General features: G+C 38.3%; 1 protein-coding gene across 1 annotated transcript in view; it reads right to left on the reverse strand.

Annotated features, from left to right (window-relative positions):
* LOC137191844 (myelin basic protein-like) overlaps positions 1-14,502 on the reverse strand; it is a 65,697-nt gene that overhangs the window by 30,671 nt on the left and 20,524 nt on the right. The window contains 1 exon segment of the mRNA XM_067602280.1: positions 8,738-8,813. Within this exon segment, the coding sequence (XP_067458381.1) occupies positions 8,738-8,813 (76 nt within the window).

The following is a 14,502-nucleotide window of genomic DNA, read 5'->3' on the forward strand; positions in this document are numbered from 1 at the left end:
CTAGAGAAGAAAGCAGAGGGAGCTGTGTGAACCAGAAGAAGAGCACGTCAGTGAATGAAAACCTTGCTGTGTACATCACACACACATCGCCACACTGAACTCCATCCAGCTCTTCATCCTTAAAAACTCAACAAGATATTAAATATTCACAAGACATAATTGGGGGAAAATCAAATTTCCAGAGAGCATGTTCAGATTCTGTTTTCATTACAGGTTGATCTGTATTTCAGAGGCTTCTCTACACAGTTATTAACAAGCAAAAAAGAGAGGTGGGGAGTCTCGGATCGTCCTCCTACTCCGTCTCATCCAGAACTTAAGAAGAGCACTCTGACTAACCCCACCAGGCTCGGACCAAATCAGTGCAATGTGAAGCAGCCTGTTCCACTCTTAAGATTTGGAGAGTAGCCGCTAGGTCCCAAATGCAATTAAAGGGGAAGCACATAGTGAATGAAGTAAGCGATAACTGGCTTACTCCAATATCATTCAATTTGATAGAAACTCAAGTGTGACCTTGAGAAGGGATGAATCTGACATGAAAACTGATCTTCAGAGGAGTTTCTTATCATATTACGTCCATAGCTTTACCAGCTCCTTGCTTGTTCAGGTTTTCCATTAATGTTATTATGTTTTGAAATGTTGAGACTCTTAAAATTTAGGAGGACAATTAAATTATCTTTGTTGTTTGACTTTTGTTGTTGAGTGCAACTAAGTGAAAGAAAGTTTCAGAATACTGATAAAACACTACAATTATCCAAAGCTTTTTGGTGCTGTAGTTGTATTTCAAATATTCCAAAACAAGTTTTTATAAAGCATATAATCCTTTCAGAATTATTCATATGTATTTCTTTCTTCATTTGTTGATTTCTAGCTGCTGTATTGCCAGAGAGTGGTACTGTATCAACATTCCTAGCAGGCTCATCATTCAGACTTTCCCAAACAAAGTGTTCGGTAGCAGGGAGAATTAGATCCTCACACACAGTGTGCAGCTTCCTTGTGCAGACAATGTAATATGAGGCTTAAAAAAGTCACCCTCAGGCTTCACTCCAGACTGGTCACTTGCTGACTGAACACAGCTGAGGGTTTATGTGGTCTCTAGCTGTTGTTTCTCTTTCTTGTGGTGAAGCGATACTTGATACTGAGAGGATTTCAAATAGCAAATCTTAACAATAATAACAAGAACAAAATAAGGCACTAGCTTTAGATTTATTAAAAAAAAGTATATATATATAAGAAATACATTTCTGCCACAGCTCCTCTGGTACTCCGTTCTTTTTCTATATAACCAACTCTTTTTTATGAGAACAGATTGACCTGCAATGTAAGAGCTTATAGGTAACTCATATCGATTCACCTTATTACAGTCCTCTTCATGAGTGTAGGTTTAGAGACTCAAGGACAAAAACAAACTAATTACAAAGAAAAACCATTCTTTTCAAGCCAAGTACTCCAGAGAAAGAGCCAAAGGCCCCTTACACTTGAACCCTTGTTTTCTCTTTGTATTGACCTGACAGACTTGCAGCTGGAAGATGGTGAGTCTCTGTCATCGAATGTACTGAGTTTAATAGGTGCACTTTGCAAGTTTTAACCCATTGTCTGTTTTTATAGAAAAGCTCTACATTTCTGCCAATACTTTCTAAAACATTCTCTGACATCCGTGGATAGGTGGAATACACAGTATTGCTGAGCGTTATGTCTTTTTCAATGGATTATGTGACTTTTAAGACACCTTTACAGGGCTTTCACACAAAACCCACAAAGCAGGTTTTGCAGCAAAAGTTATTTTTATTATGTGCTGCAATGAATTCTTTGCACTACTTTAGGCAATCTATACACTCTTGGGCATTTGGTGTGAAACTGGAATTGACAACTTTATCATTATTATTATTATGATTTTTAAAAAGCATCTAGAAACTTTTTTGTTATTTTGAGGGGGTCGGAGAGCAGCATCTTCAGTCAACTGCATAGCAGCCAGACAGAAATATGTTTAGGCTGCACATGTATGCCTGTGTTACTGTATGTCACTAATAAACACTGTTTGTATGGCTTTAGTGGTTTTGTGCTATACATTTCTATTTAACTATTTCACTTGATGCTGTTTTGTTACTTGATTTGCTGTTCTGTCAGAAAAAAAGGACACTGCTAACAAAACTTCATCCTGTATGTTAAGATTAGACGTGAATTTGCCTGAAGCAGTGAGAATGGAGGTGAAGCTGAAATTGAGGTCCGCACAAGTTGAAAATATCTTGAGACGAAAAAGGAGAGAGACTGGAGGGAAATAACAGAAAAAAACTTGAGTTTATGGTGAGTTCTGAGATCAGTCAGAGGCTGAACTGAACACAAACACACTGCCATGTATATGGTTGGTGCGTCTATTTCTAGCTAGTTTACAGCTCACATCTGTACAATTGGTGCACTGGCTGTTTGAGGCTGCATAATTAGTCCAGCAGTCAATGTGTGACTGACGCAAAGGCAAAATTTGTTTTGCCTTCTGTGTTAACACACCGTCAAACATGCAAAACGACCAGAATGGCCCTTTAAGCTACCTCATCCTAAAATGTCTGGTCAAGCAACCACTGCTAAGACCATCCCACTTTGTTCTGACCCTCCTGGGTTTCTACCTACCACTGCTGTTCATTTCTCCTCAGTTCACCCTGGGATGATGAAGAAACAGTGACCCAGACAGAGTCAGGACGGAACAGGCAGACAGACAGATAGAGGGGGTCTGTTTTGCTGAGTGGGGTCCTGCTGCAGGCTGGGCCAGGTAATGGAGCCATAATGGGCTTTTAACAGCCGCACAGCTGATGGTGGTGTTTGCCCTTCAGTGGAAAAGCAGTGCAAACAGGAAGTGCAGCATGGAGACATCCCCAGACACTGGACAGGCCGGGATGAGTCATGACGCCTGCTGATCACAACTAGACCAAAACAGGCTCCAATAAAGCACAACTAACGTGCCCGTCATAAACCACTCACACCATGTCAATTTGGTGGAAATTCCTTTTATTTTCTTTTGCCCGTACCCTGAATCAACCTAATGGTGTTAAATTAGTTCAGCCTTGGTGCACCGGTCAGAGAAAGGTTATAATGTATCCTAACAGCAATGTTCCCTCAGAATGAGTTACGAACTGATAAGGAAATGAGATTTTTACACACTATCAGAGAGCAGTGCTGACTGAGCAAAGAACCAGTTAAACATTAAGCATCAAAGCGAGATCTACACATGAATACTGTGATGCTCCAAAGCAGCTTTTTGACCAATAACTGTCAGACAGAACACACGCTACGATAGAGCTTTGATTTCCACTTAGCCTTCTAACAAACTTCAATTAAGCCAAAGGGCTCTTTAAGTACAGCTTCTAAGCTTTTACTTACCTTTTAACGCACTGTCTTCATTTACCAGATTAATTAATCTAAATACCAATCTAATTATTGCTCTTCTTGGTGTAGGCACAGTTCAATAATGTTCACTTTGAAGCAAATGCCTTAGAAAACTTGAATGGACATGGAGTCACTGGAGTCAGATCATGTTTTAGGCTGTTGCTTACCTCACTTTTCTAAATAGATCTGCACTTAAACCTGCACACTCATTCATTCATGTTCTCATTCCTCTTCCTCACACAGGAGCTGCCTGTGTGAGGAAGACCCTAAGACTATAAGAAAATAACTGTTTCATCACTCGTGATTCAAAGGTCAAGCCATTAAATCACTGATGCAATAAGCTTGGTTACTAGCACAGTAAGCTACTGTATGTCGGATAGTTTCATGTCTGTGCCTGGATGCTACATTATCCCCCCAGGCTAAAAGTAATGAAACTGTGTGTTGTGTGGGTGACTGCTTTGAAGTATCACTTGTGTCAATGGTGGACCCTCCAAGTCTGCTCCATGCTGATCAATGACAAGTGTTTAAGACAACAGACATTAATTAGCTGCAGAAGAAAGAGTGTATCGAGTGGCTAACAGATCAATCTGACTAAGTCTCTGCAAGGTAACTTCCCAGCTGATAATAAAGCATCAGTGCGAATAACAAGAGAGTGTGGTGTCTGTAAATTTCCCTCTGTACAAGGAAGCATGATTTTAGTTAGACTGATGAACTGATTTTTCATAATATTAGATATATTGACCTATCTGTGAAAATCACTTAGAACCTCAACTCTCTCATTTAGTTTGACTGATTTCATCAGTCAGTGCTTTACTGACTTTGTATTAGAGGACCCTGACTGATGCAAATGACGCAATCATATCAGATTTATTATTATTATTATTATTATTATTATTATTATTATTATTATTATTATCATTAGCAGTTGTAGTAGTGGCAATTTTAGTAGTAATAGCAGTGTAAATGTCACAGTTAAGGCTGAACAATTTGAGGAAAAGACAAAATCAAACTATGATTTTTCTGGCCATACATTGTGACTGAAATTTAAATTCTGATTATTTAATCTGATTATTTTCTATAAACTAAACTCCAGACCAGTATTGGTGGTACACCTATTATTGAACTGCTACCAAGCATAATCACAAACTTATAATAATCAGAGAAAATGATGCAATGGCTTGTTGTGTGCAGTATATTTTTGCTACACCTTCAAATTGAACTTGGCTAATTGTCTATAGAGAAATCGACCAATTTAGCTCACATTTAGTAAGATTACTTAAGTGGTACATGTGACATTAGCTACTCAATTATTTTCAGATATCATATTTAAAAGTGGTTATATTAGTTGATAACATCCACTTCTATCCACCAATATAATGTATACATGTTAAGAAAAACTGCTAACTTTCACTTGACCAATGTCAAAGTTTTGATATCTGACTGACGACCCTCAAAAGTAGTGTTGACAGCTCTGCACCTTAGCTAGCTGCTATTACTAAAGTTAGCTTAATGCTACAGGTGATATGATTAGGTAATGCTATGATAAGATGTGCTTAAAAGTTTAATTAGAAGGTTCCAACTAACACTATTGCTCAGACTCATTACATATCAGTGTTGGTCATTCTACTACCAACTACCAACAAAGCTTGCTGCTAATACCCATCTGAAAATGACGGGATGCAATTCGCTAAAATGTTTTTAGAAAAAGACCAACAGAATGGTTGGTCTTTTTCAACAATGTAAAGACAAAATCCACTCTCTACCTTTTCAAACATTAAAATCTCTTTTAGGCAGGCATAAATATTACAAACAGTGGCATTCAGATATTATCCAGACAGCCAAGAGTTCCATTTTGTAGTTTGGCGAACTCACAAAATTAATGTTAGCTAATTTGCTACAGCTGAGTTAATTTGTCAGCAACAGTTCATCATTGCCATCAATATCAGCAGTTGCCAATAATTATTTCATCTCATTTAGCTTCAGCTAAAATCTTGTTAAAGATGTGAGTTATGGCCTAAATAAATTGTGGCTTCTGCAGTGTAAAAATTGCACTGTTTTGAATTGCAATTTTGGTTTGAAAATGATTTATCATTTAGACCTACTATGGTAGCAGTAGTGGTAGTAATAGTAATATTAGTGGCAGCAGACATAGCAGCAGTAGTAGTGGTAGAAGTAGTGGAAATGGAGATAAATACAGAGAATTTTTGGTAGTCTACATATAGAACTATGAATCTATAAAATATTTGTCATCATGGGTTTCAATTAAGAAATTAATCCGAATGCAATGGTTTAGGGGATATTTTACCTTAAGAGGAAGAAATGTTTAAAAAACAGTGTAATGTTTTAAATGTTTTAAACTTGAATACAGTCAATCTTAAAGACACTGAATATTGGGAAACGATATTGGCTATCTGCAGTTCCTGAATGCTCTAGAATCAGCTATTAACAACTCATGCTAGTTGTTAAGCACACACACAACTATAAGGCCCTATCTCTTGTGCTGTAACTGCTTTAGTTGGTAAATGTGGCCAAATTCTTCCCCTCTCTTGCATTTCACTTCAGGTCACCCTGAAAACAATTGAGGCTGACACAATTGGGAGAAAGCAGGCTGCACTTGTCTTTCCATTCTCTATCTATTGAATGTTTGGTGCTCTTTTAAGACAAATGTGGTCAAAGTAGGGACACTTTTAATCTCTGGCAGAATGAATAACCAACTTTCTCTCTCCCAAATTTATACCTCTCCTCATTACTTGGTGTGATTCCTTTTTTGGCACACCATCAAGTCCGAACAGGCAGCTACGAGAAGCCAACACTGATAAGTCTGCAGTTGATGTTTGGCTCCGGAAGTTTGGCCACAGCACATATTGTATGTGGAAAAAAAATAATTTCCTTCACCCTGGGAGGTGCCTTAGGCTGCATCTTCACTCAGCTCCTATCATCAGAACTGACAAGAGCCAACAGGAGGCCTCAGAGGCGCTAATGGTTTCATTCATGGTAACGAAAAAAAGAAGACATTGGGGATGTTGGTTTTACAAGGTCTCTGTAAAATTGTAATTTAAGTTCTTGATTGAGCTTTTGTGTTGTATGATTTTATACATGATCTATTATATATCCCAGCAGTATCCAATCCAATCTGATTTGCCTTTGATTAGAATTAAATCAGAGCTGTTGCCTCATTAAAAAAGTTCAGCAAATTTGAACTTGCAATTGCAATTGTTCCCTGGCTTAAGGACAATCTCCATCCTAATTTGTAAAACCATTGAGATCAACTTAGTGCCAACCAATGGATGTCTTCTTTGTTGTGCAACAAAGTCTGCCATCATCTGCTGAGTTGCAGTATTACAAAGGCCCTATTTGAGGGAAAACTTCTCTAAGAGCAACAGTATGAGAAAATACATTTTCAGGTGTATGGAACGCTGACTTCTGACATTTTCTCATTATGAGCAATGGTTACCTTCCACAAACCATTAAGGTACATTCATCCTAGCTAACTGTTAACTTTTCATCAGCCAGACTGCTTACTCCAAACTATATCACTCTGCAGGATTAGCAGCTTTTGAGCCTGTGTTGTGAAGCAGAAGCCTTTAATTGTTGCCAAAAAATTAGATATTGAATTAAGATAGCCGAGTTAAAGGAACTACCATGTTCATGTGGACTTAAGGCTGTCATTTCAGGGTCCACATTTCAGTGCTTTACACTGTGCTTTATGACTAAGGCCTCTGCAAGAACTGCCTGAGAAACTACCACAAAATCTGTATTTCACTGAATGATACATGAATGAACAGTTGTTAAGTTAGTGTACTATATTTCAAGTTGGATATAATAGATGCACTGTGCACCATTGCCGTCTGCATTGAGCATATATTTGCTGATTAGTAAGTGGATGTTTACATCCTAAAAGCCTCAAAGGCTTTACCTGGAGGAACTGCTTGCTGATCAGTGGTGCCTTAATGCACAGGCTTATCGGGGCTTAAGCCCCGGGCCTCAGGCCTCCAGGGGCCTCATGAGACATGAGCTTAAAAACACAAAACAAACACACACACACACACACACACACACACACACACACACACAGTAAACACAATGTAGGAGAGTAAGCTACCTGTGATGTGGGGGTGGATGAAGAGTGAATCCTATCAATGTGCTTTAACACTAAACATGATTTATGTCATTACGTCGGTTTGAACATGGAGGTGCAGTATCAAGCAGCAGCAAAAGTTTTCATTGTCAAAGTCAAGACATTGAAAAGGACAACGAAAATATCACGTGGATTTGAAGGAGGACTTTGTGGCAGAAGTGATTCAATTTTGGGAGTTTATGCGCAATGAGATGAACACATCAGTAGTTGAACTGACCATGTTAACTGGCGACTTTCAGCTGAATGTGATGTGGTTGCTCATAGTGACGGCAGCTGTTGAAAACACCAAGAGAACATGTAGGTGTCCTTGAAAATTCCTTATTAATTTTACTTTCATTACAAGTTAAATAAATATTTGTCAGATTATTTTTGTCTTACTAAGTCTTTTGTCTTACTTTTGTCTTACTAATGAAACTGTGTCGCCAGCAAGAAGCATTCACCTTTCTTAAAGTTAGTTTGAGTGTGTTGAAGTATCTGACATTACTGTTAGTAGAAAATGTGGACCAACTACTAACCTGCTTTGATTATTGAGGTATACATCCATGGCTTTGATACTTAAGAATCAAATGTTGTGGTAGCTGTTGACAAGATTAGATGGCCAGTGTAAAAACACTATGGAATATCAGTAAGTCATATAGCCTATATTTAATACACAATTTATCAAACTGTCTTATTGTGTTATCAATGTCTTTTATATGTTGCATAGAGGCAACATTTCTTATTTTTTTCTGAAATTCTACTCTTTAAATGTTTGCTTGTTTGTGAGAAAACGCTGCATCTCGTTGCAGTATCCCACATTGATGGTCACAGGTTAAACTGGTGGCTACAGGAAGTGCAACCTCCACACAGTTTGCACACAACATATGCTCCTGCACAGTGTGAGTCCACAGTCCAAAACATCTGTAGCCCCAGGGCCTATAGTAATGTTAAAGCACCCCTGATGCTGATAAATAAGGAAATGGCAATCACACTTGGGACATTTTGCAATGTATTTTTACATTCTGCTGATGATGGTAGAGTTTCTGAGGGCAGCAGTCTGTTCAGTATTCATTACCAACCTTTATAAACTTAAAATATAAAAAACATACTATATCTAACATTTAAAAATACCTTTTGTGTGCCAGATATTTTGTATAGTAAAGCCCTATCAACAGAGGGTGTTTAGAATTCCAAATGTTAATATGAACATGAATGCAAATTCAAAGACGTGGTTTAACCTCTTACCAAACACTTCATCTTGTGATTCAGGTTCTGCTGCTGTTGCTGTTCTCTGCTCTGCTTCAGGTTCAGGCGACGAAGCCTTTAATAGGAACACAAAAACAGATTGAAGAGGTGAGGTGCTGAGGTGCCATGGCAACAGAGCAAAGACAGAACAACAGATAGAGAGAGAGAGACAGTGTGGGAGAGAAAGAGATAGTTACTCCTATTTAGGCTTTTAGCTTTATAATTACAGCAGAATTACACTCAGACCCATTCATTTAACATTCAAAAGAAGAACAATTTTTGAATGACATACTGTACACATTGAGATTTGCCCATTTTGATCCCAGTTCTAAAATCTATATGTTTCATCAGCTGTATTCATCAGGATTTTTACACAAAATCTTTCTTATGTGGTTAGACAAGGACTTTATTTGTTTTATTTAACTTTCACTTGTTCATTTGTCATATTGTAAATATTTATTCGGGATAGATATGCAAAATTATAAAATATATTTTAATTAATGTTATAATGTTGCCAATATTAGACTAGAAAAAATGTTCTTGGATTCATTTATTTATCATTTATGGTGAATTGTCCATCCTCAAAACTAAACTTACTTGTCCTAACCCATTTCAGCATTGAACAGTATGAAAGAGAGAGAGACTTTGGTAATGGATTTAAAGCAGTCAGACAGTCTTTGGCTGTTGTCAGTACTGTTGGGTAGACAGTGGAGGGAAAGCAGGACGTCAACACCCACAGCAAGTCCATGGTGCCATTCACAAAAAATGATTAAACATAGAACTAAAAAAGTTGCAGTTTATCGATATTTGGTGTGTCACATTTGCTTGAAAGTTTAGACAAAACCACAATGTGATGTGACAGTGGCTGACCCAAGCTAACATGGAGGAAACAGGGTGTATATTACATCATTAGGTGTTATAATAAAAACAAGGTACACCTGTCTTATCAGACCTTTTAAGTATCGATTCAGCTGAAACTGCCTGTCAGCTCTTGTTTGATTCAGGCTGTTTGAACACAGGAAGTCATACCTTGAGCATTATGCATGCTGAACTGTTATACCCTCCTGTGTCACTGGGTCAGACAAACTCATCTCCCTTGTCATTTCTAACAAGTCCCTGTGTCTTGTTTATTTCTTTAGCCATTCATCACAAGTGAGGTTACTTGTTTCTTTTTAGAAATTGGTTCCAAAGGCACAATATACCTGCATCTTGAATAAATCCTCTTATGAATTTCCTCCTCCTCCTCCCCAATGACAATGTACAACTTACATCCCCAGGTTCACTACCGAGTGGATTTGCCAGCATGGGGAATCAACACAAGCATTCAAAATCTGTGGGCACACTGCTCACCATTAAATGAGAATACAGAGAATTGCACCTGTGTCACAGTCCTGTCAACTGAGAGGAGGTGTACAAGTGTGGTAGGCAAGCATTTACCAATGCAAATCACATAAAGGTCAACGAGTGCCATGCTTTTGAAATGTTCTTTGTCCTTTCAACTATGTAAACAAATGAGATTCAGATTCAATAATAGATTGTGGATGTCAGATTGTATGTAGTTGTATACAGTGGATTATGTATTTGGCAATACTGGTCTCATGCCAATATAGTACATTCAACTGATTCAAACTAGAAGAGTAAAGTATAAGAAGAAAGAAAATATGTAAGAGCTCTCCAAAGGTTTCTTATGTTGGTTAAGAAGAGATTCTAGATGACAGCAGTACAAAGACAAACATGGACGTTCTCAGACATTTTTTAGAATGACTATAAAATACATTGGTCAATGTTGAATAATACGTTATCTGACGCACTATGTATAATTCAGAATAGGGTAGTTTTAGCCTACTAATTATGTGATCACTTGAGAGCTGCTCATAAAGGTTACTATCAAACTTAGCTGTAGGTATGAACGTAAGATGCTTGATAGATGTGTGTTGTTCTTAACTTTTAGTTAACAACTTTCTTTACTCTTAATTTGTCTCCTTAGAGCATTCTTACATGTAAGATTCTTAGAAGTTTGGTAAGTGCAGGCCCTGATCTGTGGCATCTGAGATAATGAACACAATGGCAAAACAGCTGGACGCTCAAAGGCTGATCAGGCTAACATTGGTGAAGTCCCTCCACCGATGTTATTGTGGGAGCAAGATGAAAGCAATAGACAGAGACAGAGAATAAGAAAGAAAAGACAAATTGTACATGGATTTTTGTGCATTGATAAACCTTATCACAGCATTCCTACAGTCTGGCATCAACATTTCTTTTCCATCATTAAAGCATTCAGAATTCAGCCTTAGTTGGATTTTGTCCACATACACCCACATGCATAGACACAGCTGTCTTATCTCTCTCTTCAGCCTTGCACTTTTTGTAAGTGTAGATAATTAGCAATGCAAAACAACAAATCTAGATTCCAGGAAATGAGACACTGGTGTTTGCTGCACTGATTTCTCTGGATGCTGAGGCCACTCATATGATTATACTTGCACATAATGGGCTTTTAGCCCTTTTTGAATTTTAGAAAACAAAAAATTTGTAGCTTGACATAAGTGAAATAGTAAAAATATGAACACTGTTCTGCTTCTTCATTTAATTTAGTATTTAAATTTTAGGCACTTAAAAGGGAATTTTTTCCTCAAACACCCATTTTTTAACTCTAACTGCAGGGCACATACACTTATACTACCAGTAGCTTGTTGCTACTAAAATGATTACCATTCTCCTCTACTGTATCTGGTTCTGATTATTAACATGTGGCGTGGTAGGAGGAAATGAAAAAGAAAAAAAAATATCTGGCCAATTTCTCCAAGTAGACTAGAGCAGCATCTCAATGTCGACCTTGGGCAGCAGCTGTCAGTGTGACTTCACACCTACTTGCCACTGGTCGCTTATTAAATATAGCTCTTGTTGAGCTTCCATAGAGGTTGGCGACAGAGACAGTGAAGCATCACCTTACCCTAGGGCATGTAAAGCAGATCATGAAAGCAGCTCAATAAGGAACACACTTGCTATTCTCTGCCCTTAAATCTATGTTTGTGAGTACCTTTTTTGTGAGAATACTTATTTGTTTGATGGGTGTCTTAGACTATCACACTTAGCCATGATGGCTGTTGCTTCAGTTCCACTAAGCCCAGTGATCCCCATTCAATTGTAGAGTACTGGACGGGGTTCAATATATCTACAATATATCTAAGTACTCCTTATTTTGGAGTAGTGAGACAGGAGAAGAGAGCAGTGACTTGACCACCTTTCAGGGCTTGGTTGATTTGAGACTTTAAAAGGAATCTAAGCTCCTCTTTCTATCCGTGGCTGGGTGATAGCTGTGTCCTTCAGTGTTTCGTCCTGTCCACTCTTTAGATATGGAAGACAAGTGGAGCATGCACACCTCATCTCACCTTTTCACTAAGATTTAAAAAGCAATAGACACAGTGGAGTCTCTGTAGCTCTACCTTCAATATGCAAGTTTTATACTGTGATAATGTTCATCAAAAATCAAAAGGACAATCAAATATCTCTAACATTCATCAGTTATTAGAGCTGTAAGGAAGTCAATTTACCCAATAAAGGCCAAACTGCCATAGGGCAGTAAGATAACATCCAGGAACTGAGCAGTGCAAGTAGTTCAAGTCTTTTGAAATGTTCTGTAATATATAACTCAAATAACAGGCAAAACAGTGAGACAGAATACCACATACAGAAGGTGGCAGAGAGGTTGGCAGATTTATGGCTTAGTTCCACATTTTTTCCAATCCAAGCATGAGTATATGCATGGTCAATAACCTGAAGTGTAACTTGAGCTCTAAAACGTCACTGAAATGTAACTGTTCCAGCAACTGAGAGTATATTCAAGTTTCACTTTCATAGTTAAAACAGCCTAGCAGTGGTATTCTGGCTAAAATCAAACAGAGTACAAATCAAGAAAGACTTGGGATGGGAAGAGTGTAGTTATGATTCAGATGTGACTTTTTCTCCGGTCAGATCTCACACAGAGGAACAGGAGTGACAGGAACAAACCTGCTGAGCTGATCACAATGCAGCACTCTAATTGAGTACGACTGCAGATAGTTTCTGAAGGCTGGTGGTCCTCTAGCTGAGCCTCAAGCTCCCTCATCTGGAGACTTCAGTCTTTAATTCAGCAGTTTCAGTAACAAGACTCTATCAAATTCAGATACAAAGTAGCAAATGAAAGGAGGACTGACAAAGAAACATCTAATTGTGAGGTAACACTGTAACCTAATCTCTTCAACATGTTTGATTCTGAGCTGTACAACCACCCATAGATCCTCTGTACAGCATGCACTAACTCCTTCACATTTATAATCTAAAGCCCTTTTTCTGCAGGATTTAATCAGGTAAGTCTAACGTGTTACTTTTAATTCTATCTGGTGCAACCATGTCTGTGACAGTGTTCAGTATTTAATTGATTTTCTTTGTAGTCGTTGGTGTTCTGACAATTCTAGTGCTTCAGCTCATTTACATGTGATCTCAGTGTAGTGGTACTTTTTCCCAAATGCATTTCCCCAAAGAGCATCAAAATTTATTTTTTTCCTGGCAAAAAGGAAAACAGACCACCATGACATGAATGTGACCTGGGAGGCTGGTGCTCATTTAATCAAAAACATATTCATCTACATTCCTTACTAGGAGGCAGTAAGGTGAACACACTTAAGTGAAGGAAAACGTCATTCTCAGATACCATCAATTACTTATTAATGCAGTCCAGTATAATGCAAACAGTAGCAATGCATAGTATTTAGAAACAAGTGTATTAATTTATTGGAACCCACCTTTGCTTAATGCACCTTGTCTAATTCTCTTTCAGTTAGTGATTTTCTTGTATTTCCCCTAAATGAACTGAACCTTAACTAATGATGTGATGGTTGCAATTTTGAGTTGTTTTTCAAGTCTAGTTGAAAGCTACTGTAGGCCCTTTACTGAAAATGCAATAAGTATTTGGCTGCACTGCATTCTGGTCTATTGAGGTTACTCTCAGTGGAGAAATTTGTATTGCCGTCTTTGCTGCAATGGATTTATCTCTGATTGCTCAGTATCAGTAGAAAATGGCAAGTCTAGAAAAATAATATGCATTATGAATTCAAGGCCTTGATACTGGTGATGCAGCGATTAACCAATTTCACTATTAACCGCATTTAAAACGTCACGGTTTTGTAACCATTAAGGCTCAGCTACACCAAATGTTTCTGTTCTCACTTTAAAAAAAGGGACAATATAGTATGTTATTTTTCTATGAACAGTGGTTGTACTATGAGGAAGATTAAACAAAACTAGACAGTTGTGTTAAAAAAAAAAATGTCCACAGGCGCAACCAGCAAACTGCAGGCAGAACCTGCTGTACCAGCTTAAAATGCCATGCTGCAACAAGTTCAGGTACACAAAGTTACACATGTTGTCATGAGAGCTACTCCCCTGATTTGTGTTTCAGGGGGGCTACAGTAGCTAAAGGAGACATGTTCAGCGTCTTGCCCAAGGACACTTTGACATGCGGACTGGAAGAGCTGGGGATCGAACCGCAGATCTTCTGATTAGTGGACGACCTGCTCTACTTCCTGAACCACAGCCGCCCCCAAACTTACAGCACCTGGTACTTGCGGGCAGTCTCCCATCCAAGTACAAACCAGGCTCAACCATGGATGTATAAATAGAACTGGATATAGCGTCAGAGGCGGGGCCCCGTTCATTCCTATGAAAGTTGCTCAGTGGCGCATGAAGCCAAAAAAGTTCGACTTTCGTGTATAAAATTACCAGGA

This window comes from Thunnus thynnus, chromosome 10, assembly GCF_963924715.1.
Source record: "Thunnus thynnus chromosome 10, fThuThy2.1, whole genome shotgun sequence".
Classification (NCBI taxonomy): domain Eukaryota; kingdom Metazoa; phylum Chordata; class Actinopteri; order Scombriformes; family Scombridae; genus Thunnus; species Thunnus thynnus.